Source organism: Nomascus leucogenys, chromosome 3 (assembly GCF_006542625.1).
Source record: "Nomascus leucogenys isolate Asia chromosome 3, Asia_NLE_v1, whole genome shotgun sequence".
Classification (NCBI taxonomy): domain Eukaryota; kingdom Metazoa; phylum Chordata; class Mammalia; order Primates; family Hylobatidae; genus Nomascus; species Nomascus leucogenys.
The window spans coordinates 52,339,914-52,363,839 of NC_044383.1; the positions used below are offsets into that span (position 1 = coordinate 52,339,914).

General features: G+C 36.1%; 1 protein-coding gene across 2 annotated transcripts in view; it reads right to left on the reverse strand.

Annotated features, from left to right (window-relative positions):
• The window catches only part of MEI4 (meiotic double-stranded break formation protein 4), a 239,635-nt gene that overhangs the window by 81,404 nt on the left and 134,305 nt on the right, over window positions 1-23,926 (reverse strand). For both annotated transcript variants that reach the window (XM_030802673.1, XM_012502834.2), the window contains exon 4: window positions 958-1,089. In XM_030802673.1, coding sequence (XP_030658533.1) covers window positions 958-1,089 — 132 coding nt within the window. The remainder of the gene's footprint in view (window positions 1-957; window positions 1,090-23,926) is intronic.

The following is a 23,926-nucleotide window of genomic DNA, read 5'->3' on the forward strand; positions in this document are numbered from 1 at the left end:
CAACAGTGAAAACAAGTTTTTTAAAAAAATCTAACAGAGCTCTTAAGAGAGTTTGTCATTTTGTAGTCAATTGAAAATTTGCTGACTGGATACACAATGTCAAACATCAAATTCAATTAGATTGTATAATATTTTTAGACTATGTCATTAGATGTCAGTACTTTGTTAAAAGCCATTTAAATTATATACATATACAATATTTTATTAAAGTTCTTTCTCTTTACCAAGACATTGCTACCTATCTCTAATTTCCTTTCATTGTGACTTTGACTACAGAAATGATAAGAATATTAAATGAGCTGCCAAATGGAATACATGTAATAAACCAGTGTCAACATTAAAATATGGGAATGACTTATGTTCCTTCTACACCTTTGTCACCAGTGGTATAGAAGACTTTCCACAGATAAAAGGGCTTAGAGCAGTGGTCTTCAAGCTTGGTTGCATACTGAAATCACCTGAAGTGCTCTAATAATACCAATACCAGAATTCCAAATTCAGAGACCCCTATGTAATAGGATTGGCATATGACTTGGCAACAGGATATTTAAAAGCAAGATGATTTTCATGAGCAATAAGGAATGAAAAATACTGGTTAAGGACTACTCTCCATTTAGAATCCTCTCCAGTTCACTTTTCTCTCATTTTGCTTTAGAAACATGCTGCCTGCCTGGAGGGATTTAAAGCCGTTCATTTAAGCACTCTTTTGCTGTCACCAATGGCATCTTTGGCACATATATGCAAGTAAGGATTATAAAGTGGTTTTATTTTCAAAACTGTTTTCTGAAAGTATCTTTCTGTAATTTTGGTAGGCAGTAATATCACTCATATATATCAGACATAAGGTAATAACTAAAACATCAGCCTGGAAAGAAGAGAGGAAAGAAGGGAAAAGAAAAGAAAAACATATAGCTACATTAACTATAAATGAGAGCTACAGTTTCAAGTTATGTGTACCTGATTGATGGCTCCCAGATCATCGGCAAAGCCATTTACTTCTGATAGAAGCAGAGATATAATAGATTTTCTCAACAAGCTGCAACTTCCCAGGGTTACCAGACTCTGAGAGACATAATGCTGCACCTGAAACTAAAGATAAAAATGAGTAGGTTTCTATATTCCATCAAGTCAAATCAAAATGTACTTTCTAAGACCTTACTACTGAGCTAAATGCTGTGAGGAGTATAAAAAGTATCAACGTAACTCTGGGTCAGTCTCAAGCACAATCATAAAATACACAAATTATAATATTCTAGGTTCTAAGATTTTCTATAGCAGTTAGTATTTTGAAACATGAAACAGGGTGCTAAAATGGAAGTTTTAGTTGAAATAGCAAGAGATAATCGTTTAGATAATAGGCTATATACAGAATGAATACAGGAGATGATAAATCAAGGTACTTAAGCTCTTACGTTTTAGATAGATTAGCCAGACAGATGATAGATAGGTCATCTATCATCCTTTTTGGCACCAGGGACCAGTTTTGTGGAAGACAATTTTTCCATGGAAGGGGGGCAGGGTGGATTGTTTTGAGATGAAACTGTTCCACGTCAGATCATCACTCATAAGATTCTCATAAGGAGTGTGCAACCTAGATCCCTTGCATGCACAGTTCACAATAGGGTTTGCATTCCTATGAGAATCTAATGCCACAACTGATCTGACAGGAGGGGAAGTTCAGAAGGTAATGCTAGCTCCCCTGCTGCTCACTTCCTGCTGTGTGGCCTGGTGGCTAGGGACCCTTGGATTATAGAGTTGAAGAGAAATGTCTATTAAGTTAGATTGTAAAAATGCTTACCATAGTGATAGGCACCTAGTAAGTGCTCAATAAGTGAAATGTTATAATTTAGGATGACAACACGAAAGCATTCACAGCTATATAACGTGAATTTAGTTCACTGAACCTTGAAAAGTTAAATACTATAAATAAAATATATTTTTCTAGAGTTAATACAATCCTATTGGAAAACATTGACGAGAAGAGAATTTCATCATAAAGAGCTCTTCCATAGTATATCTATAAACTGTTTCTCCCCGACATGACTGAAGTTAATACAAAGACAATATAACCATTAATGTGGTTCAAAATTATATGAATATTATTAAAATAATCTCTATTCTTCCTTACATTTTAATTGACACTTGCCCTTTTGTAAATACAGTGGAATTTTTTTGAAAGGCTGACATGGAAACCAAGACTGACAACAATATTATATGTGAGGCTACTGTGGTCCAAACCATGGGAGGACACACTCAACATACATGATAATCTTTTTCTTTCACATCTTCCTGTATTTCAGAAGCTGGAGAACTAGAAGTAATTCTTCCCAGATTACTCTGCAGTTAGGATTTTGCATGTGAGTTCTGCCAATCAAAAGTACTCATTTGAGCCCTTGATTTAGAAATGCATCACCAAGGAAAAGAAGTAGGTACAGGGCATGCATTTTGTTGCTACAGATAGCAGCTGGGGTGTCAGAGTGCTGGCTCATCCCACAGCTGTTTCAGAGTTATCTAATTATGTAGATTCTTTTTTTTTTTTTTTTTTTAGACGGAGTCTCCCTCTGTCATCCAGGCTGGAGTGCAGTGGCAGGATCTCCACTCACTGCAAGCTCTGCCTCCAGGGTTCACGCCATTCTCCTGCCTCAGCCTCCCAATGTAGCTGGGACTACAGGCGCCTGCCACCACACCCAGCTAATTTTTTGTATTTTTAGTAGAGACGGGGTTTCACCGTGTTAGCCAGGATGGTCTTGATCTCCTAACCTCGTAATCCGCCCGCCACGGCCTCCCAAAGTGCTGGGATTACAGGTGTGAGCCACCACGCCCGGCCTATGTAGGTTCTTTTAATCACAATAGAAGTAGCAGCTACCTTGGTTGCCCAGTGGTTTAGGGAATTATTCCTGTAAATGTAGCACTCCCAAAGGTATTTTGACCTATATGTTTACCTAGAGGATTCACAAAGCTTAGTGCCACATTAGTCTTGAAACATGAATGAAATGGGTAGAAATTCTTATCACTTTCCCAATTAATTTTCCTATATTAACTGTGCAGAAGATAGGAGGAACTTGGAGAAGAGCCGTGAATGATTGTAAAGTTAATTAGGTAGTGTTCCCAATTACACAGTGCTGTTGTTCCAGAAGTAGTTATTTTCTGGAAGGATCAACACTGCCCCTGACACTTATTAGGTAGAGCCCTGGATTCTTCAGAAGTTTATGGGTCTAATGCATGTAGGAATAGTCCCTCTAAAGTGAAAAACAAGTTGCTATAGTATGTATTTACTATCACTAAGAAAACGATACAATGCTTGACAGGCTTTTGTGAATTCTGGAGACAACATATTACCATTTGGTTTACCACTTGGAAGCATATTTCAAGTAAATCATAAGGCTGTACACTTTGAGAAGGGGCCAGAGTAGTATATAAAGATCTCCAGCTGGTCTAAGTTGGGAAATAAGAAGCTCTGTCCTTTAGATATCATGATCAGTAAGATCCAATGTGCTTGGAGTTGATAAGAATATTATATGGAGTCTGTAGCCTACTCTAGTTAGAAAATCACAAAGGAGGGACCCTGGGTGTAGAACAAAGTCATATCTTTCTTGTCAAGTAAACATTATTTTCTATAGAAAATAAAAATTTACACATGTTATTTAGCCCTGCCATAAACTGTGCCTGCCTGATTGTAGGACACCAAGTAAGTGTATATCCAGAACTACTCATTTGAAAGAGGTGCTATACAAATTTAGGTATGCACAACAATACTCCATCAAGTAGCCATAGTATAAACAAAACTGGGATCAAGTGAAAACTAAAAGCAGAAGTGAGTGTTGTTTGATCACTCAGTACTTATAGTTCCAACTGGTAGACCTCCTCTTAGAAGGTTGAGGTACTGTTCAATAGCAGGGAATTTATATTCCCAGCCAGTGGCCAATATATGATGCTCTTTCTCCCACATGAGTTTCAGGGCGGATGAATAAACTGCATGCACAGAGTATAGATTGTAACTGAAGACACTCCTCTAACAGCATACCACAGCACTTAACCCTACTATAATGTTTTTTTAAATAATTAATTTGAACAAAAGCTTAAAAATCAAATTTTAGATTATGCAATAGCCGGAGAGACAGATACTGTGAGTAGATCAAGATGATTCAAATAAACTCTCTAAGCTATAACAATGAGTCCCATATAAGTAAAATGCAATAGAGACACATATATGTTGTATCTATTTAAATTCCTATAACCTGTTGAAAACAAGAATCAAAATTATAGATATTTAAAACATTTGCTACCTGCTAAGCACTTATCCAGATTTAGGCTAAAGATAATTAATATCCAGAAGAATCCAAAAGCCACAAGAAGGGACGGTGGGCACCTTCATAAAGGTCCTTGTATTTCCTAAAAACATGTCTCCTGTGGGCTTGGAGATGGGGTAGGCAGTGATTTCTCTTAGACTTTGTGATTTGGGAAATGACTTGTTCACACTAATGTGATTCTTTTGAGAATCTGGAAAGCTCTGGGGCCCTCCCTAACAACCTTTAATAACAGCCATCTGTCAGTATGTAGAGCGAATTGTGCCTATTTATGACCAGCTTCTCAAAGGCAACTGCTTAATAAATGGAATTTCACTTCCTTATCATTGGGGAGTAGATGGCATTTGAATAAATGTCAAAAATAAATAATAAGAAGAACATAATATTTTGTGAGGTCAAAAGAATGTGGGGGGCTGTAGAAACCATATGCCTTCTGATTTTATAAAAATCATTTTTATCCTTGAGTCACTGACATTTGTTTAAAGATGTATACACATTGCTAATATCAGATACATCAAATTATAAGAGAATAACGAAAAAAGATCAGTGCCACAAGTTCACAACTGAATTCTGTAAAATAAAATTTAACAAAATGTTAAGATCAAAGGTACATAATTATCACTGAACAAGAGAACAAGTGATAGAGTTTGGTTATATGGAAGGACTGTCTATGGATGCATGTTAGAATGAGGACTGATTCTTTTTCTATGATACCTATTTGTACAGCCCTACTAATGAAGGAAATAAACTTAAACCAACTGATTATGTCTATTGGAACAATGTGAACTAAGAATTTAGGCAAAAGAGTTGGTATACTACATCAAGTATCCCAATAACAATGATAATAACATTCCCTTTCTTTTCTTAATGTGAAGAAACTGAGAATCAGGAACATTAAAGTCACTTGTAAGGGGTAGGGTCCAAAGTCAGACCTAGATCTTTTTTTTTTTTTTAACTTGAATGTCTAATATATTTGATGCTTATCAAGTAAAACATAAAGAACTTACAGGATAAAACAGCAAGAAATGAGAATATAATAATATCAATATAAGACAATTTATTAAGCATTTACTTTGCATTATGTACAGTACTTACTGCTTACATATATTGTATCATTTAATCCTAACCATGAGACTACGAGAAAGTTTAGTCTCAAACTAAATACTAGGGACCCATACTTTAAAGCGAGTAAGTTAACTTGTTCAAAGTTAGATTAAAAATATACATGTAGTGACTTTGGGAGGCCAGGCAGGTGGATCACCTGAGGTCAGGAGTTCGAGACCAGCCTGGCCAACATGGTGAAACCCCATCTCTACTAAAAATACAAAAATTAGCTGGGCATGGTGGTGCACGCCTGTAATCCCAGCTACTTGGGAGGCCAAGGCAGAGAATCCTTGAACCCAGGAGGTGGAGATTGCAGTGAGCCAAGCTCATTCCACTTCACTCCAGCCTGGGCAATAGTGCAAAACTCCGTCAAACAAAAAATGTAGTGACTTGTGCTGTTTATCAACCCATTGCATACCCAAATGTATCATATTTCAATTTCTCTTAAGGCATAAAAACTTTGATAATCCACAGGGGATCCATAAAAAGTGTTCAACCACTTGCCAGATTTAAAAAATTACTAATTACTACTCTGAATTAAGGAAACACAACTATTACAACTGCACCATCAACCTCTGTAATAGGCCAGCACTGTAAGCAAGCTGGGCAGTAGGATAAAGAGACACAGAGACCCAGGGACAGATGGTATCATGCATAAATGTTGGTGGCTCATGCAGTAATGCCACTAATGTGTTTCCTACTTTCTGAAGCATCCAGAATTATGTCTCAACCTCTTTATTTTCCTATTATTCTATAATGAATATGTATTGTCTAAACCAAGAAATAACTCTCTGCTTAAATCAAGAATAAAACAAACCAACCAACCCTAGATGTTACTTGTGGGAAGTTTGGAAAATAAGAAAGTACAAAAACCCTCTTCTCAGAAATGCTACAAGCATGCCTATAAAACGTTAGAAATAACCAAAACATCTAGCAGTATCAACCATAGCTATTAACATATATCTGGCTTCTCACAGCAGAGATGACACAATAGGCAAGGAATTAGTGGCTGAAATATCCAGAGAAATGACCACTGGAACTAACCCACATCTTAACTAAACAAGAATGAGAGACCCTGCTATCCCACTGTCCCTCTAAGAACAGAGCAGCTCCAATCTGTGATGTTGAACAAAAGCTGTTTTACAAAATTCTTAAAATTTCAGTGCACTTAAGAGTGAAGGTAAATGCTTCAATCTCAACTGAAAGTCAAAAGAAACAACGTTCAAAGGCTCTCACTCACATAGAAAATATATATATATATATATATACTATAAAAATACATAGTTTAGAATAAGTTTCTGCTATAATTAATTACATAAAATGTTGTTTTAAAAATAATTAGATGTGTTAAGATTCCCTATAATGGAGGAGATTATTCCTGAAAATGCCATAATTCTAAAGAATAGGACAAAACAAAATTAAAGCTATAATAGTTGAAATTAGTTACGTATTCATTCATTCATTACAGCAAATATTGAATGTAATCTATGTGCCAGTGACTCAGCTAGTCCCCATTATCACTTAGAATTCAATAAAAAATAAAATAATACTATTTTTGCTTCAGTAGTTACTTCTGCTAATGTTGGGGCTCACGCCTGTAATCCCAGCAATTTGGGAGGCCAAGGCAGGCAGATCATGAGGTCAGGAAACCAAGACCATCCTGGCTAATAAGGTGAAACCCCGCTTCTATTAAAAATACAAAAAATTAGCCAGGAGTGGTGGCAGGTGCCTGTATTCCCAGCTACTCGGGAGATTGAGACAGGAGAATCGCTTGAACCCAGGAGGCAGAGGTTGCAGGGAGCCAAGATCCTGCCACTGGACTCTAGCCTGGGCGACATAGTGAGACTCTGTCTCAAGGAAAAAAAAAAAAAGGTATCAAAATGCAATCTAGCTTATCATGATCTGAAAGGATACTTTTCAAAAGTTAAAAACATTTACTCTCATACAAATTTAGAATTAACACATGTCGATGATGTATTTATAGCATCAATGAGGGTAAAAAGCATTTGAGGAACTGAATCTTGAATTTAAAAAAAAAAGTAGAATTAGACCACTACGTTAGACACAAAACTGGTTAATATCTTACATGATAAACCCTTACCATAACTTCAGGGACTTATTTTCTACTGTACAAGAATCATTTATATCTATATTATAGAGGGATCTATAGGTTAATATGAAACTTCACAGGGTCAGGGCCCTGCCAAATTACATTCCCCTAGAAATTTAAGTAATAATTAGGTTGTCCTGTTAGATGAAGCCCCAGTATGTCACTGACCAGACAATCAACCAACCTTTGCCTTATTTCCAGAATTTGATAGTATATCTTAACATGAAATAAATCAGCAAATTTTAATGTATTGCAGAATTCGTAAGAAAGAAGGAGAGGTCTCAATGGTCAAAAGAAAAAGAAAAATATAAACAGATATAACATTAAATCAGACAATAAACTTTCAGAAAAAGAATAAGCTGGGGTTGCTCTGCTGGCAAAAAGCACCACCAGCACAAAATTTTCAAATAAGATTTTGGCCTTTATTAAGTAGGAGAGAGACTAACATTTCTAAGATGAAGCCTAAAGGACTATAGAATTCATGAAATGTAGACTGGTAAAGATCTAATGTGCCAGCCCAAATAACCCCCAATAATTAATAATAATAATACCAGTAAGTAGCACAATTTTTTTTTTTTGGAGAGACGGCATTTCACTCTTGTTGCCCAGGCTGGAGTGCAGTGGCGCCATCTCAGCTCACCACAACCTCTGCTTCCTGGGGTTCAAGCAATTCTCCTGCCTCGGTCTCCCGAGTAGCTGGGATTACAGGCATGTGCCACCATGCCTGGCTAATTTTGTATTTTTAGTAGAGACAGGATTTCTCCATGTTGGTCAGGCAGGTCTTGAACTCCTGACCTCAGGTGATCCGCCTGCCTTGGCCTCCCAAGGTGCTGGGATTACAGGCATGAGCCACCGTGCCCGGCCAGTAGCATTATTAATAGTCACCTTTAAGAATCTGCAAATCCAGCCATATCTACATTGGGTCTGCCACAAGGAAACCGCATGCTGAGAGATGAAGCTAATTTTTTTTTTTTCTGGCAACTGCAAGATGCAAATACAAAACCACTCTTAAGGAAAACACTCTCAGTTCAGTTTTTCAGAATTCTTATAGACTAAGTTCAGACAAATATGGGTTAATAATAAAAGTTGACCAAGTAAACTTGAAATATGTTAAATAATAAAAAAATTTTAAAAATTGGACCTTCAAAGACTTCAGACATTAATTACACTTATCTGATATGGAATATAGAATAAGTATAAATGGAATGACAGGAAGTCTTTGAGAAAAATAAAAATACCAAAAAAGAAATAAAAACATTAAAATTTAAAACTCAGTGAATGAAATAATAAACAAATCAGTTACAAGTAAAGAGAAGCAATAAACTGGAAAATGTACATAGAGAAATCATCCATAATATAGGAAAGAGAAATGATGTGCATGCAATATATAAGTAGAGGTTAAGAGACATAGAGAATAGAATAAGAAGATATAGTATCTTTAAATAGAGTTCAAAAAAAGAAAAAAAAAACTAAGACCACTGGAGAAGAAACAATATGGGAAAAAATAAAGGAAGAAAGTTTTTTAGGCCTAAGAAACAACAAGAATTCACAGAGGAAAGAAGTATAATGTATACTAACAGAAGAGAACAATTAGACTGACAACATAATTAATAGCAACAATAAAAGCCATACATCTTTGATCTAGTATCTTCAAACTACTGTGACAAAATATGTATTAACTTATAATTGTGTACTCACTAGAACTATCCTTCAAGAACAAAGAGAAAATAAGACATTTTCAATGTATAAGTATGAGTCATTTTAACACTGATAGAACCATACTAAAGGGATTTAAAAAAGAAAACTGGCCGGGCGCAGTGGCTCATGCCTGTAATTCCAGCAATTTGGGAAGCCGAGGCAGGCGGATTGCCTGAGGTCAGGGGTTCGAGACCAGCCTGGGCAACATGGGGAAACCCTGTCTCTACTAAAATACACAAAATTAGACAGGCGGGCATGGTGGCATGAGCCTGTAGTCCCAGCTACTCAGGAGGCTGAAGCAGGAGAACTGCTTGAACCTGGGAGGTGGAAGTTGCAGTGAGCCAAGATCGTGCCATTGCCCTCCAGCCTGGGTGACAGAGTGAGACTCCATCTCAAAAAAAAAAAAAAAAAAAAAAAAAGAAAACCAGTCCCAGGAGTCTCTTTGTGTTTGCTATTCTGAAGAGGTCTGTTTCCCTTTTCTTATGTCTATTTATTTTAAAGTTTTAAAATACTTACTTTTATATTTTATTTTAGTTTCTATCAAAACAACTCATATCCTTATATTGACATTGCCAAGTATACAGTGATAAAAGGAAAACCATTCAGAAAAAAATAAGATTTAGGCCCTCAGAAAGCTTATAATAAAAAGCAAACTCATAGTTAATCAGCAAATGAAAAAATAAATGAAGAAAAGAAAGAAAAGCAGGTACACGTAAAAGTAAGATATTGTAAAAGCTAAAAGTTCTTGAAGAAGACAACAGAAATAGATCAGAACCAATCCTCAAAGCTGCTCCAAGTAAAGGACTCTTCCTTGGAACCAACAAAAGATCAGATAGAAGACATAGAAGGAATTCTTCAGGTTCCAAATAAAACTGACATACTAAATCCAACACTAAGATATATATCTAGGTGATATTAAATCACAAATAAAAAGAAAGGCCTTTATTACTTCCTAAGAAATTAGCTGTTGGGCCACTTTAATAAAGGAAAGGTATCTGCCAAATTCCAGTCCTAAAGCATTTTCTACATCACAGATTAATGTTTTCATTGGGTGAAAGAAAGGACAGAGTGAAGAAAACTTTGGGTGAAAAGAAAGAGCTTAGGGTGTCACTTAGGGATGTTAGTTATAACATCCTAATCAGATTAAAGTAAATTAGCGGTATTTTTTAAATCCTAGGAATATTCCCTTAAAATAATACCAATTATCATTAGGTTTCTGGTCTGAATTCTCTAAGTTTTGAGCAGTAAAATGAATAAAACAAAATATTATCTCTATAAAAATGTTAAACTAGTAGCACAAATAATAACTAAAGTGAAAAAAATCATTCAGAAAATAATCCATAAAGTATGACAAAAAAGAGTTAATGGTGCTAGTCAAAAAATATTTAAATCAGTTAAAACAATAATGAGTTCAAAATAGATTAATAGCAAAACATATGAATAGGTAATTGACATAGAAATGGTAAATACATATATAAAAGTTCTCTACCCCCAATTAACCAAATTAAAATTAACATGTCACTTTATACTTATTAAATTAGAACATAATATTGAAATAATGTAAAAGAATGAAAGTATGGTATGTCTACATTTAAATTTTATTTTCTTATAAAAGCTAAATATCAGGCTAGATGTGGTGGCTTACACCTATAATCCCGGAACTTTGGGAAGCCAAGAGGATTACTTGAAGCTAGGGTCAAGACCAGCCAGAGCAACATAGTGAGACCCTATCTCTACAAAACGTACAAATAAAAATAAAATAGTTGGGTGTGATGGTGCACACCTATGGTCTCAGTTACTAGGTGACTGAGGCTTGAAGACTGAGCCCAGGAGTTCCAAGCTGCCATAAGTAAGCTATGATTATGCCACTGCACATCAGCCTAGGTGACAGAGCAACACCCTGTCACTATTAAAAACAAAATACCTAAATATCCAACAATGTAACAATGTACGAATAAGTAAAATTAGGTTACATCTACTAAATATCACAAATCACAACATTAAAATTATGTAATAACACAGAATACTTACAGTATAATATAGTAAAAAAAATGTGAACTATAATGGTATAGGAAAAGCAAGTGATGGCTTTAAAATAGGTTTAAAAATTTGTGTATATTTACAAAAACCAGGAAAAGAAACTTTTAAAGTTTCCAGAGAAACAAGATTGTGAAAATCAATTCAATTTAATTTTAGACTTCTACTGGTGTTGATGTTTCTGTTTTAAAAAACTAGAAAAGGTAAATTTCAGAAATCAATTGGACTGATATAAATATAGATCATATACCATTATAATTCTAATGGGACATACTTTTTTTACCTTATAAAAAGATATGCAAAATAAGGCTTCTATTTTGAAAGATTCTCTACTACTTTTCAGATATAATCTAAAGGAAAATTAGATATAATTTTCCAGAGATGTTCATTTTAAACACTGATTGTCAAATAAAAATTTATAATAATTACCAAAACAGGCTATGCAGCAATGTACATTTTTCAGACTAATAGTGTAGATGATAACAACAACAACAACAAAAACAAAACAAAAAAACGCAGAAAACACAAAACTAGCTCTAATTTAATGCCACATTGAAAAACTGTTCACTGGCTTGTTTTATAGATTCTAATTGGTAGGTCTGCACACACTAGCTAAAATCTCTGCAGTATATGAGCAATGCAGCTCAAGTTGCTGCCAAAAAAACAAATAACGGACAGTGAGCAGAAAGAAGTAAGACACTGCCTAAGTGAGTCACACAAGGACTGGGAGACGTCGGATGTAAAATATGAGAGGCCACAGGAAATATGAAATCTCTCGCCTCATGTTGCCTAACACCTGGGCCCTAAAAGCCACTTTGCTTTCATTACTCAGTCCTATTTGGGGAAGAAAAGAAAGAGTATAGAAAAGTAAAATAAACACTAGGACAAGATTTTTTAAATGACATTAAAAAATTACAACATCACATTGTATCCCATAAATATATGCAATTATATTTTTTAATATATAGTAAAAATAAAAAATAAAAATTGAGAGTAGGATTAGAGAAATAATAATAGGTTTTAAAGTCTATAAAGGCTAAATTAATTATCACTTTGTGGCACATGGCAAACTTCATTTGAGATGACACAGATTTATGGGGAATGAAAAGGGCACAAGGTTCAGAGATGACCCAACTAATCATCAATGATAATCAGAACTCAGGTCAGCAAAAGTTTAAACATAAAGATCTCCCTACGACTCACTATCAGGCAACAAAGGTGACCCTGAATATGACATATGAAATCCAGATGATCCTAAACTCAAGGATGCTCTTCACAACTCAGGAAACTTCACCACCTCCATCCTCACAGTACCACGCATGCCTGTGAAACAGCAAGTATGCATGTAGTGTGAAGAACAAGTTCTACCAAGTTTCTGCTTTCCAGAGGCTTATTTGAACCTAATCTATGAAGTAGAAAAAAATTCTGCCCTTAATACTTATTATATATTCTCTTTTTGCAGCACCTCAGAGATACCAAGAATAACATGTGTATAATAAGAATATATTTGAGCTATAGGTAAAATGTTGGCAAGTGTGAATATTTAGGAAACTAAAAATGAAAACAACACACACACACAATAGTGTCATCCAACAATGAATGCAGGATGAATTACAGCTTCATTCAATAATATGACTGGATCTTAACAGATATATGTCTTAACAGATACAACATTGAGCAAAGCACTGCAAGTTACTAAAGAATATTTATATTGCAATTCAGTTTACAAAAAGTTCAAATAAAGACAAAGCTGAATTATGTTCTTTAGAGACACATACATAGGTAATATTACTACTTTAAAAAACAAAAGTAGTAACATAGAAGTCAGGCATTCAGTATGTTCAACAATGGGTTTTCCAATAAGGAAGTCAGTGTGGCAATTCCTCAGGGATCTAGAACTAGAAATACCATTTAACCCAGCCATCCCATTACTGGGTATATACCCAAAGGATTATAAATCATGCTGCTATAATGACACATGCACACGTATGTTTATTGCAGCACTATTCACAATAGCAAAGTCTTGGAACCAAGCCAAATGTCCAACAATGATAGACTGGATTAAGAAAATGTGGCACATATACACCATGGAATACTATGCAGCCATAAAAAAGGATGAGTTCATATCTTTTGTAGGGACATGGATGAAGCTGGAAACCATCATTCTCAGCAAACTATTGCAAGGACAAAAAACCAAACACCGCATATTCTCACTCATAGGTGGGAATTGAACAATGAGAACACATGGACACAGGAAGGGGAACATCACACACTGGGGCCTGTTGTGGGGTGGGGGGAGCGGGGAGGGATAGCATTAGGAGATATACCTAATGTTAAATGACGAGTTAATGGGTGCAGCACACCAACATGGCACATGGATACATATGTAACAAACCTGCACGTTGTGCACATGTACCCTAAAACGTATAGTAAAAAAAAAGAAAAGAAAAGAAGAAGATATTGCTTTAATTAGCTAAATAAACATAGAAATCCTTTTTAGTAGTAAAATCAAGTAGGAAATAATATGGGAAAGACATGTATAGGAACAGATTTGAAGTTTAGGGGCACATTCTTTTGGATGTTTCTAACAAATTTTGTCCTTGATCTGAATCTAGAATTTTAATAGGCATAGTTTCACTTATACGTTCCATTGCTTATGTTTCACTTAAACATTCTATGTTTCACTTAGACATTCCATTGCTCCCACCCCACCCCATGGAGAAAGGTAGCAATTAGGAATTTGTTTAGAGCTAACTGAAGGTCTGTCTATTTCTGAGCGTCCACCTATCTTTTAATCAGCACTCCCTGTTTATGCTTCCTTGTCCTTCTACAAATGAAGAGAAGCAAAAGAAAAAATAATAGTGATTATAGGAAGAGATAGTTTGCTTGTCTGAAGTGTCAATATGCTTATGTATCTAGCATGCAGCAAAGTCAGTTGAGTTTAGAATCAGGGGCTTCCATGATACGCAAAGATAACCAGCAGAAGAATGGACCGGGGAGGCCGTGTCAAGAGGATGGTATGGAAATGCCTAGGGATGAGTTCCTACAATTCCTAGGGCTTTATTGCATTTTGTTTTACCTCATCTGGGTTTCACTTTCCTTTGTCTATGGGTTGATTACTATTGAGCTGAGGCAGATTTATTGTCCACTAGAGGCCAAAACTAATTTCTGAACATGCCCTCACTATACAGAGCACTGGTACAGAGCCCTTTAGGACATCTCCATAATACCTTTAATGTCACTTTGTTGAGCACTGGACGTATGGAGCTAATATTTTATGACCATAATAATTTTATTAACAAAAATGGTTACTACTTATTTTCTTACTGACATCAGAAACTATGCAGTTCTCTTTTTTGATTATCATAAAAGGTTTCTTTATTTTCCCTTAGATTTCTACATATTCTAGAGTAACAACTGATCACTTATGCCTTCTCGTTCTTAACATTTCTGTAAGCAATCTTGTTGTCTTTATCTCAGTTGCTTCAGTTTGACTTTTTCCTCTTTAGCCATGAATAAATAATTATCAGTGTGTGTTGTTAGTCCCCCTTCTATAGTCACATAACTATAAAAACAATATAACTTCAACACAACATAAGCAGCTGAATTAAGCTAAAACACTATCTTGCTTTTATTCATCCTCATTTGAATGTATATTTTAAATTATTATCAGTAGTATATATTTAAAGTATTGTTAGCAAATTTTGAACTTAAAATGTACTTTTTCAGTATTATTTGACTCATATCAACTCCTATACAATCCAATTTGATTCTGTTCTGAAAAACATTAAGTCAAAGCTTCAGAACAAACAAGTGTCAAAGATGGATTGCCAATGTAAATAGTATAACTGGACTTCAAGTAAATCTTTTAAAAAATACTCCCTAAATGATGCTTTGAGCTGTAAACTTACTGTAATTGTGAATACCACTATTTGGAATAACGCATTGTTTAATTTCCAATTCCATCTTGTCCTGATGAAATTCTTGCCATTATCTGAATGTTTTTTGTCTCAATGATTACATTTTGTATTTGCTTAGCCCTTCAGGCTATATTTGATGCCATATCCCTTTTTCACATAAACTCAAAGACTCTACTTGTTAACTTGGCTAGAGACTACAGAAGATACAAAATACATATTAATTCTGTTATTCAGTGTAAACTCCCAGGCACCATTAAAATTCTGTGGATTATGTGAACACAAAAGAATACAGTAATTATGTTTGGGGGAATATTTTAGTTCATTAGGACATAAGCTTCTTTGAAAAAGACAGTTGAAAATTTTGTGGCAGAGACTGCCTGCCTGCTCACCAGTAGATCCCTTTTCTTTCCCTCCAAACACATTTGCCAGCTTCCCTTGCACTCGGAGAAGGCATGTGACTGGGTTCTGGCCAATGGACAATGGTCAGGACTGGAAGCACACCACTTCCAGTCCCGGTCCCTTAAACACTCCCACATGATTCTTCAGATCTTATCTCCACCTGTCTTTCAGCTGGATGCAGAAAATCCAGCAGAGAATTCCAAGGCCTTAGGGAGTTGTGAAGCCACAGCAAGAAAAAAGCCAGGATTCCTGAAGAAACACTTGTAAAGTTTCTCAAAAACACCAGCTTAGAATGTATACAGAAGGAATAACCTTGCACTGCACTAAACCACTGAGATTTGGGGATTGATTATTACAGCAGTCAACCTACCCTGACTAACATGAATCAGATGTATATTTTTCCCTATCTGTTGTGAAAAACTGTCATCAGATTTCCATTCCTGTTTTTATTGTTTTAAGTTACTAAGGATTGCATTCTAATTTCATTTTTCCAGCTTTATTAAGGTATAATTGACCAAAATTATATATTTAAGGTGTACAATATGATGTTTTGATATACAAGTACATTGTGATGACAACACTTAATATATCCTTCACCTCATATAGTTACAATGTGTGTGTATGTGTGCGTGTTCTGTGTGTGGTGAGAACACAATGCATTCTAAATTTAATTATATGACCATTAATTGTTTAACTTCTGAACTCAGTCTTCTTAGTTTTTTTATATGTTTCAGTTTTATTTACTTATTTTTATTTTATTTTTCTTGAGATGGAGTCTCACTCTGTCACCCAGGCTGGAGTGCAGTGGCATGATCTCGGCTCACTGCAAACTCTACCTCCTAGGTTCATGCCATTCTCCTGCCTCAGTCTCCCAAGGAGCTGGGACCACAGGCGCCCACCACCACCCCTGGCTTTTTTTTTTTTTTTTTTTTTAGTAGAAATGGGGTTTCACCGTGTTAGCCAGGATGGTCTCAATCTCCTGACCTCGTGATCTGCCCGCCTTGGCCTCCCAAACTACTGGGATTACAGGTGTGAGCCACTGTGCCCAGCCATATGTTTCCATCTTAAATATAGATTATAACACAAGTCAAGACTAGGAATCCTGTAGGTGCTCAAATATCTAATTGCTGACAAGAATCTTTATCACATTGAAAGGCTGAGCTGCCCTGCCTTTATCTTTTAACACTTTATCAGTGTTTTGACTCGCAATCGCTTTTGCCATAAAGCCAGTAGCTAAGCAAAGAAAATCAAAACAGACATTAATCCATCAGCTGTTTTAGACTCATATACATGTGCCAGAACAATGCATAAGATTAGTAGTCAACTACTAGCATTTATAAGTAAAGTTTAGCAAAGACTAACTAAACAGAAGTTTTTGGTAAAATTTTTATTTTCTAAAAAGAACATAAAGGAATATGTTAACCCACTTCACTGTTCTAAATAAGTTAAGAATTCAGGGCCAGGCGCAGAGGCTCACACATGTAATCCCAGCACTTTGGGAGGCCAAGGTGGGTGGATCACAAGGTCAGGAGTTCAAGACCAGCCTGACCAACATGGTGAAACCCCATCTCTACTAAAGATACAAAAAATTAGCCAGGTGTGGTGGCGTGCACCTGTAATCCCAGCTACTGGGGAGGCTGAAGCAAGAGAATCATTGAACCCTGGAGGCGGGGGTTGCAGTGAGCCGAAATCACGCCACTGCATTCCAGCCTGGGCGACGGGGTGACACTCCGTCTTAAAAAAAAAAAAAAAAAAAAAAAAAAGGAGTTCAACTGAGAGGATAAGGGAGAAAATAAGAAGAAGACTGCCGGTGACTGCTGTTGAAATCCCTTTATTCTCTCAATACATCTACAGTTGGGAAGATTCTAAGCATGAGTCTCTCTCAATTTCCAAAGAATTAACCTATGTTAAACATTATACTCTAATCCATTCCCCAAACTGCCCTTAACAATCTTCGCATAGAATTTTGGTGCTTTAAAAATTATGGCCTCCAAATTCTCTGGCACTCTTCCCATTGAAAGGCAGTATCTGTGCCATCTCCTCTTGAAACTGGGTGGGTTGTAAATGGTTAACCAACAGTGGACAGTGTGAGTGACGCTATGTTACCTATCCCAAGGATAAGTCATAAAAGACCATGCAGCCTCTGCCTTGCCCATAGAATGCTCCCCCCTTGAAAGCTTCAGCTACTGCATAAGTGACAATCCTGAGGCCACCATACTGTAAGGAAGCCAAACTAGGCCACATGTAGAATTCACATGGAGAGGCCCAAGAACGCATGAAGAAAGACTCCTCAAGATTACATGGAGATCCAGTACCCAGCTGCTCCAGCTCCTGCTCTTCCAGATCCACATCACTCTCTGGCTGAAACTTCATGGAAAACCTCAAGCCATAACGACCCAGCAGAGCCCTTCCCAAATGTTTTACCCACAGAACTTGTGAGAGATCATAAAATGATAATTCTTGTTTTAAGCCACAAAGTTTTGGAGTGATTCGTTAAGCAGCAATAGTAACAGGAATAAGAATGTCTAATTATTGAGTAAAATAACCATGTATGTCTACTGAATGTCATATATCATTCTGTTGAGAATCTCTTTAGTTTTGATACTATCTTTTTAACACAGGCTAGTTTTAGGTACCTCAATCTAATATTTTATAGGGAACTAGCTAGTTTAAAACAACTGCTATACTAATGATAACTAAACATGGTTTCATCTCACCAGAAAACAGCTAAAAACAGAAAAACAGAGTATCTTCTAAATGCTCAAGGATTTATCATCTCTCTTGACTTCATATGCAGGGATTATATAAGAATCAAGATGATGATGTTATAATGTATAAGAATCAAGCCAGGAAACTACTGTCATAGTAAAATAAATAAATTTTTGAAATGTATTTTTTTATATATTTTAAGTTCTAGGGTATATCTGCACAACATGCATGTTTGTTACATATGTATACATGTGCCATGTTGGTGTGCTGCACCCATTAACTTGTCATTTACATTAGGTATATCTCCTAATGCTATCCCTCCCCCCTCCCCCCACCCCACAACAGGCCCCGGTGTGTGATGTTCCCCTTCCTGTGTCCAAGTGTTCTCATTGTTCAATTCTCACCTATGAGTGAGAACATGTGGTGTTTGGTTTTTTGTCCTTGCAATAGTTTGCTGAGAATGATGGTTTCCAGCTTCATCCATGTCCCTACAAAGGACATGAACTCATCCTTTTTTTTTTTTTAGATTCAATGTCATCCCCATCAAGCTACCAATGACTTTCTTCACAGAATTGGAAAAAACTACTATAAAGTTCATATGGAACCAAAAAAGCACCCGTATTGCCAAGTCAATCTTAAGCCAAAAGAACAAAGCTGGAGGCATCAAACTACCTGACTTCAAACTATACTACAAGGCTACAGTAAACAAAACAGCATGGTACTGGTACCAAAACAGAGACATAGACCAATGCAACAGAACAGAGCCCTCACAAATAATACCACACATCTACAACCATGTGATCTTTGACAGACCTGACAAAAACAAGCAATGGGGAAAGGATTCCCTATTTAATAAATGGTGCTGGGAAAACTGGCTAGCCATATGTAGAAAGCTGAAACTGGATCCCTTCCTTACACCTTATACAAAAATTAATTCAAGATGGATTAAAGACTTAAATCTTACACCTAAAACCATAAAAACCCTAGAAGAAAACCTAGGCAATACCATTCAGGACATAGGCATGGGCAAGGACTTCGTGGCTAAAACACCAAAAGCAATGGCAACAAAAGTCAAAATTGACAAATGGGATCTAATTAAACTAAAGAGCTTCTGCACAGCAAAAGAAACTACCATCAGAGTGAACAGGCAACCTATAGAATGGGAGAAAATTTCTGCAATCTACTCATCTGACAAAGGGCTAATATCCAGAATCTACAATGAACTCAAACAAATTTACAAGAAAAAAAGACCCCATCAAAAAGTGAACAGACACTTCTCAAAAGAAGACATTTATGCAGCCAAAAGACACATGAAAAAAATGCTCATCATCAGTGGCCATCAGAGAAATGCAAATCAAAACCACAATTAGATACCATCTCACACCAGTTAGAATGGCCATCATTAAAACGTCAGGAAACAACAGGTGCTGGAGAGGATGTGGAGAAATAGGAACACTTTTACACTGTTGGTGGGACTGTAAACTAGTTCAACCATTGTGGAAGTCAATGTGGCGATTCCTCAGGGATCTAGAACTAGAGATACCATTTGACCCGGCAATCCCATTACTGGGTATATACCCAAAGGATTATAAATCATGCTGCTATAAAGACACATGCACACGTACGTTTATTGTGGCACTATTCACAATAGCAAAGACTTGGAACCAACCCAAATGTCCATCAATGATAGACTGGATTAAGAAAATGTGGCACATATACACCATGGAATACTATGCAGCCATAAAAAAGGATGAAATATATTTTAAAAATAAAAGTAAAGTTTCAACAGGACTAAATCCCAGTCCTCCTACTAATTTATATTGATTAACTTGATCAACTTTTTAAAAAGGACTATGCCCGTGTACTACAGATTAAATTAATATAAGGACCTCCTTCTTACTGATGACACACTTTGACAAATAAGTAGTTTTAAAAAACAATGAAATCTACTAATGATGTTTTAAATAGCAAATCATAATTAACTATGCTAAAATTAAAATTGTAATTTGAGTAGACACTATCTAGAATACAAACATATCACAGGCAATTACCTCACAAAAAGACAGCTGATTAAGTAACCCAGAGGTACATTTTATAGTGCTTTCCTTCTGGACAACTCATAAGGATAGAGATTTCCTGAATATTAAATGTTAAATAGGGACTATGTAATACCTTTTCATGGATTCATGAGTGTTTGTTCTGAAATTTTTCTCAGAAAGAATTTTACATTCGTTTTTTGAGAAAAAATTGGCTCTGCCTATAAGCACTCATATAACCCTCATGCACCCTGCAAAGAAGTTTTTGTTGTTGTTGTTTTGGGGTTTTTTTTTTGGTCTAAAGATTCAAGTCATGTTCTTAATTTTCACAATTGTCAGTTTTTCTGCTTAGTTACCAGATGGCTAAAATGTGTGATCCTCAGCTATTACTACATAATATAAACACTTTAGATATTTGCCAGAGAGTTCAATATTCCCTAAAGTTCCAACCCAGCAGTACCAGTTACTAGTGACCCTAACATTCTAGCACATGCCTTCATTATTGCAGTTCTCAGACTTTACTTAGTGTCTACGTTCTTATACTTAGCAAGGTCATATATGTCTGTGGCAAATGAACAAGTGAATGAATATGATCCAGCACCTTATCAAAAATAAGGCAGAGACAACCAATATTTAACAAAAAAGAAAAAGTCAACTCATCATTCTTCTGACATCTCTAATTTCAGCCAAATATCACCTTAGATCACTACTAAAAAGTGTATCTGACCTATATTGGCTAGTTAGCCTTCAGAAATGCCTCTATTAAGTTATGATTTAATGTTATGGCCTTGAATGACCAGAAACCAATAGAACAGATAACAACTGAAGAATATTATTATTGCTCACATGCCATGGCCACAGATATTATCCTTTAATAACATGGATCTAGGATATTAGTTATAATTTGCCTAAGTTTGTTAACTTCTGGCTCCTCATAGTGATAAGCAATATAACCCTCAGAAGAAAGCAAGCCTGTCTGTGTGACTGACTGCCTTGGTTGCTGGAGGAGAGGGCAACTTTGGAGATAGTGCTCTCTACTCTGCACCCTTTCTTGTGGGGGTTAGAGGACATGGTGGAAGTTTCTCAAAGAGCTGAAAAAGTAACACCAAGTGGCCATTCAATCCTACACAGTAGTCACAGTAATCCTCTTAAGGAGGCTTAAAAGGAAGAAATGAGCTCCCACTATTTGGTACAGTGGGCACAGAACACAATCCATATGATATATGTACGTAAACCAAAAAGTATCTGAGACAAGTCTTAATCAACTTAGAAGTTCATTTTGCCAAGGTTAAGGGCAATGGCCAGAAGAAAAGAAACATGGAATCACAGAAAGTCTGTGGTCTGTGCCTTTCTCCAAAGATGACTTTAAGAGTTTGAATATTTAAAGGGGAAAAGTGGGATGGAGGGGGGAAAAGGGAAGGTATGGTAATCCACATGTTGCAAGAGAAAAGGAGAAAAGGAGGAACAGTCAATTATGTATTATTCTTGTTCTCAGTAAATTGGCACTTTACATAAGGTAAGGTGAACACAGAGTAGCTACCTGTGGAGATGTTTAACGTTTTAGGAACAAAAGGAAAAGGCAGTTGTTTGCATGACTCAGCTTTCAGCTTAATGCTTTCCTTTTGGCTTAGTGAATTGGGGTCCTGAGTTTTTATTCCTTCCAAGTGTTTACATAGACAGGATTATACTTTGAGAAAGTGAAAATAAACCCAGCTACCACTTGGCCCATGGTGTTCCCAAACAATTTTCTAACGGGATTTAGCTGAGCCATAGCATAGCTGCAACAAATGGTTAACAATTCTTCCTTTTGCATGATTGCTGCTTTCTTATCAATGAAACTTGAGCCCTGTTTTATTTCTCTGGACTCCTGAAGAAAGATTACTGAGATATTCATTTGCTAAACTGTTGCCTGCTTTGTAACAGTAACCAAATCAAGAGCCAGTTCACACTTCCTAAACTATGCTTAGAGTCGTGCAGCATAAGCCCAAACCCTATATCAAAATCTCCTAACTCTCCCTTACTGAGATGCTCCTATGTTAGATGTACTTAGTTTGTTGAACCCCAGATGATCACTCCTCTGGGGTGATATTCAATGAGCTAAGTACATCTAACTTTGATTAAAGGTGTATACTGATGGTTTTTGGATAATAGGTTTCAACGAATTAAACTGAAGGTCTTGTGAAAAATCTTCCCATATTTAAAAATCCCAAAGGAAAGAGTTCTCTTGTCCTACTTATGATGAATTTTAAAATGTTATTATTGAAAACCATCATTGATGTACATTAAAAATGAAATATACAGATAGGTCCAATGACGTTTTAAAATAATCAGACATAAGTAAATGGAAACAGGCCTCTTCCAAAACCATAAGTGGACAAGTTTAATACCAACTATGGTTAAAAAATAAATGGCAGAAATAAAAAATAATATTTTAAATGTAGTTTTGATCAGAGAAAAATGATCAAATGACTTGCAATACTCAAAATCAACCACCATTAGGTCTAGTCCAAAGGAAATAATGCTCAGGGAACAAAGGTTACCTTCATCACCAAAGCTTCTGCATATTAGGATGACATGATGGTGGAAAAAGTCAGGATCAAGTGCCCAATATGGTTTCAGAGTAGTGTTCTCACATGTACCCCAGAACTTAAAGTATAATAAAAATGAAAAAAAAAACAAAAAAAAAGAATGTCCTGAAGAAGAGATTGGCCTAGAATCTGGGGACAGTCAAGAGACAAGAAAGGAAGATGGGAAAAAATATAGTTGTTTTTTGTTTGTTTGCTTTTCTTAGGGGTAGGTTTGTATATATGTGTTAATCTATGCTTGCATATTGGAAAACTTCTGAGGTACTGTAGAGTTGTTGTCTTTCTCACGGATACTGTTCAGGCAAATGAAAGGAAACTCATTCATAGCTGCAGTCACTAAGAACTGAAACAAACTACTAAGCAATAAAGCAAAAATGGGACCATGTATAATTTACTGATCCTATGTTAAGCAATAATGACACAAAGATATCTTTTCCAGCTCTGTGTTAAAAAATACTGGGATCAGGCACCAAAAACTTAGCTGTTGCTCCAGGATATATTTACTCATGGAAGTTAAGATTTTTATCCAACCAAATAACCTACTCATCAAGACTTGCTTCAGGATACTCACTTACCTATGCCCATCAATCCAAAAATACAATGTCACAAATTCTTTCCAATCCCAACTGTGTCCCTGCTTGGCAAGACTCACCTGAAAACTACTCAATTGAGGCCCTAAAATTATTTAAATAACCTTTCCCTAATTTTCCCCTTTGGAGATGCTTCTACATCTCTGTCAAAGGGGTGCTCTACAAACTTAGATTTGCTTGATCAACACATTTTATTTTCTGGTGGTCTTTTGGGGTGCTCAGAATCAACAGCCCACATGGTTTCACCTGCTCACATAATGAATAGGCATTACTGCATAGAAATATCCATGGACTATGAAACACAAAGGCTCACTTTTGTGGTGTTCTAGGGAAATTACCAGAGACCTGATCAGTCTAAGCATCCTGATATTTACCTAGCTTTCCAGCCCTCCACCATCAAGGAGTCAAACTTTGTATCACCCATGATCACT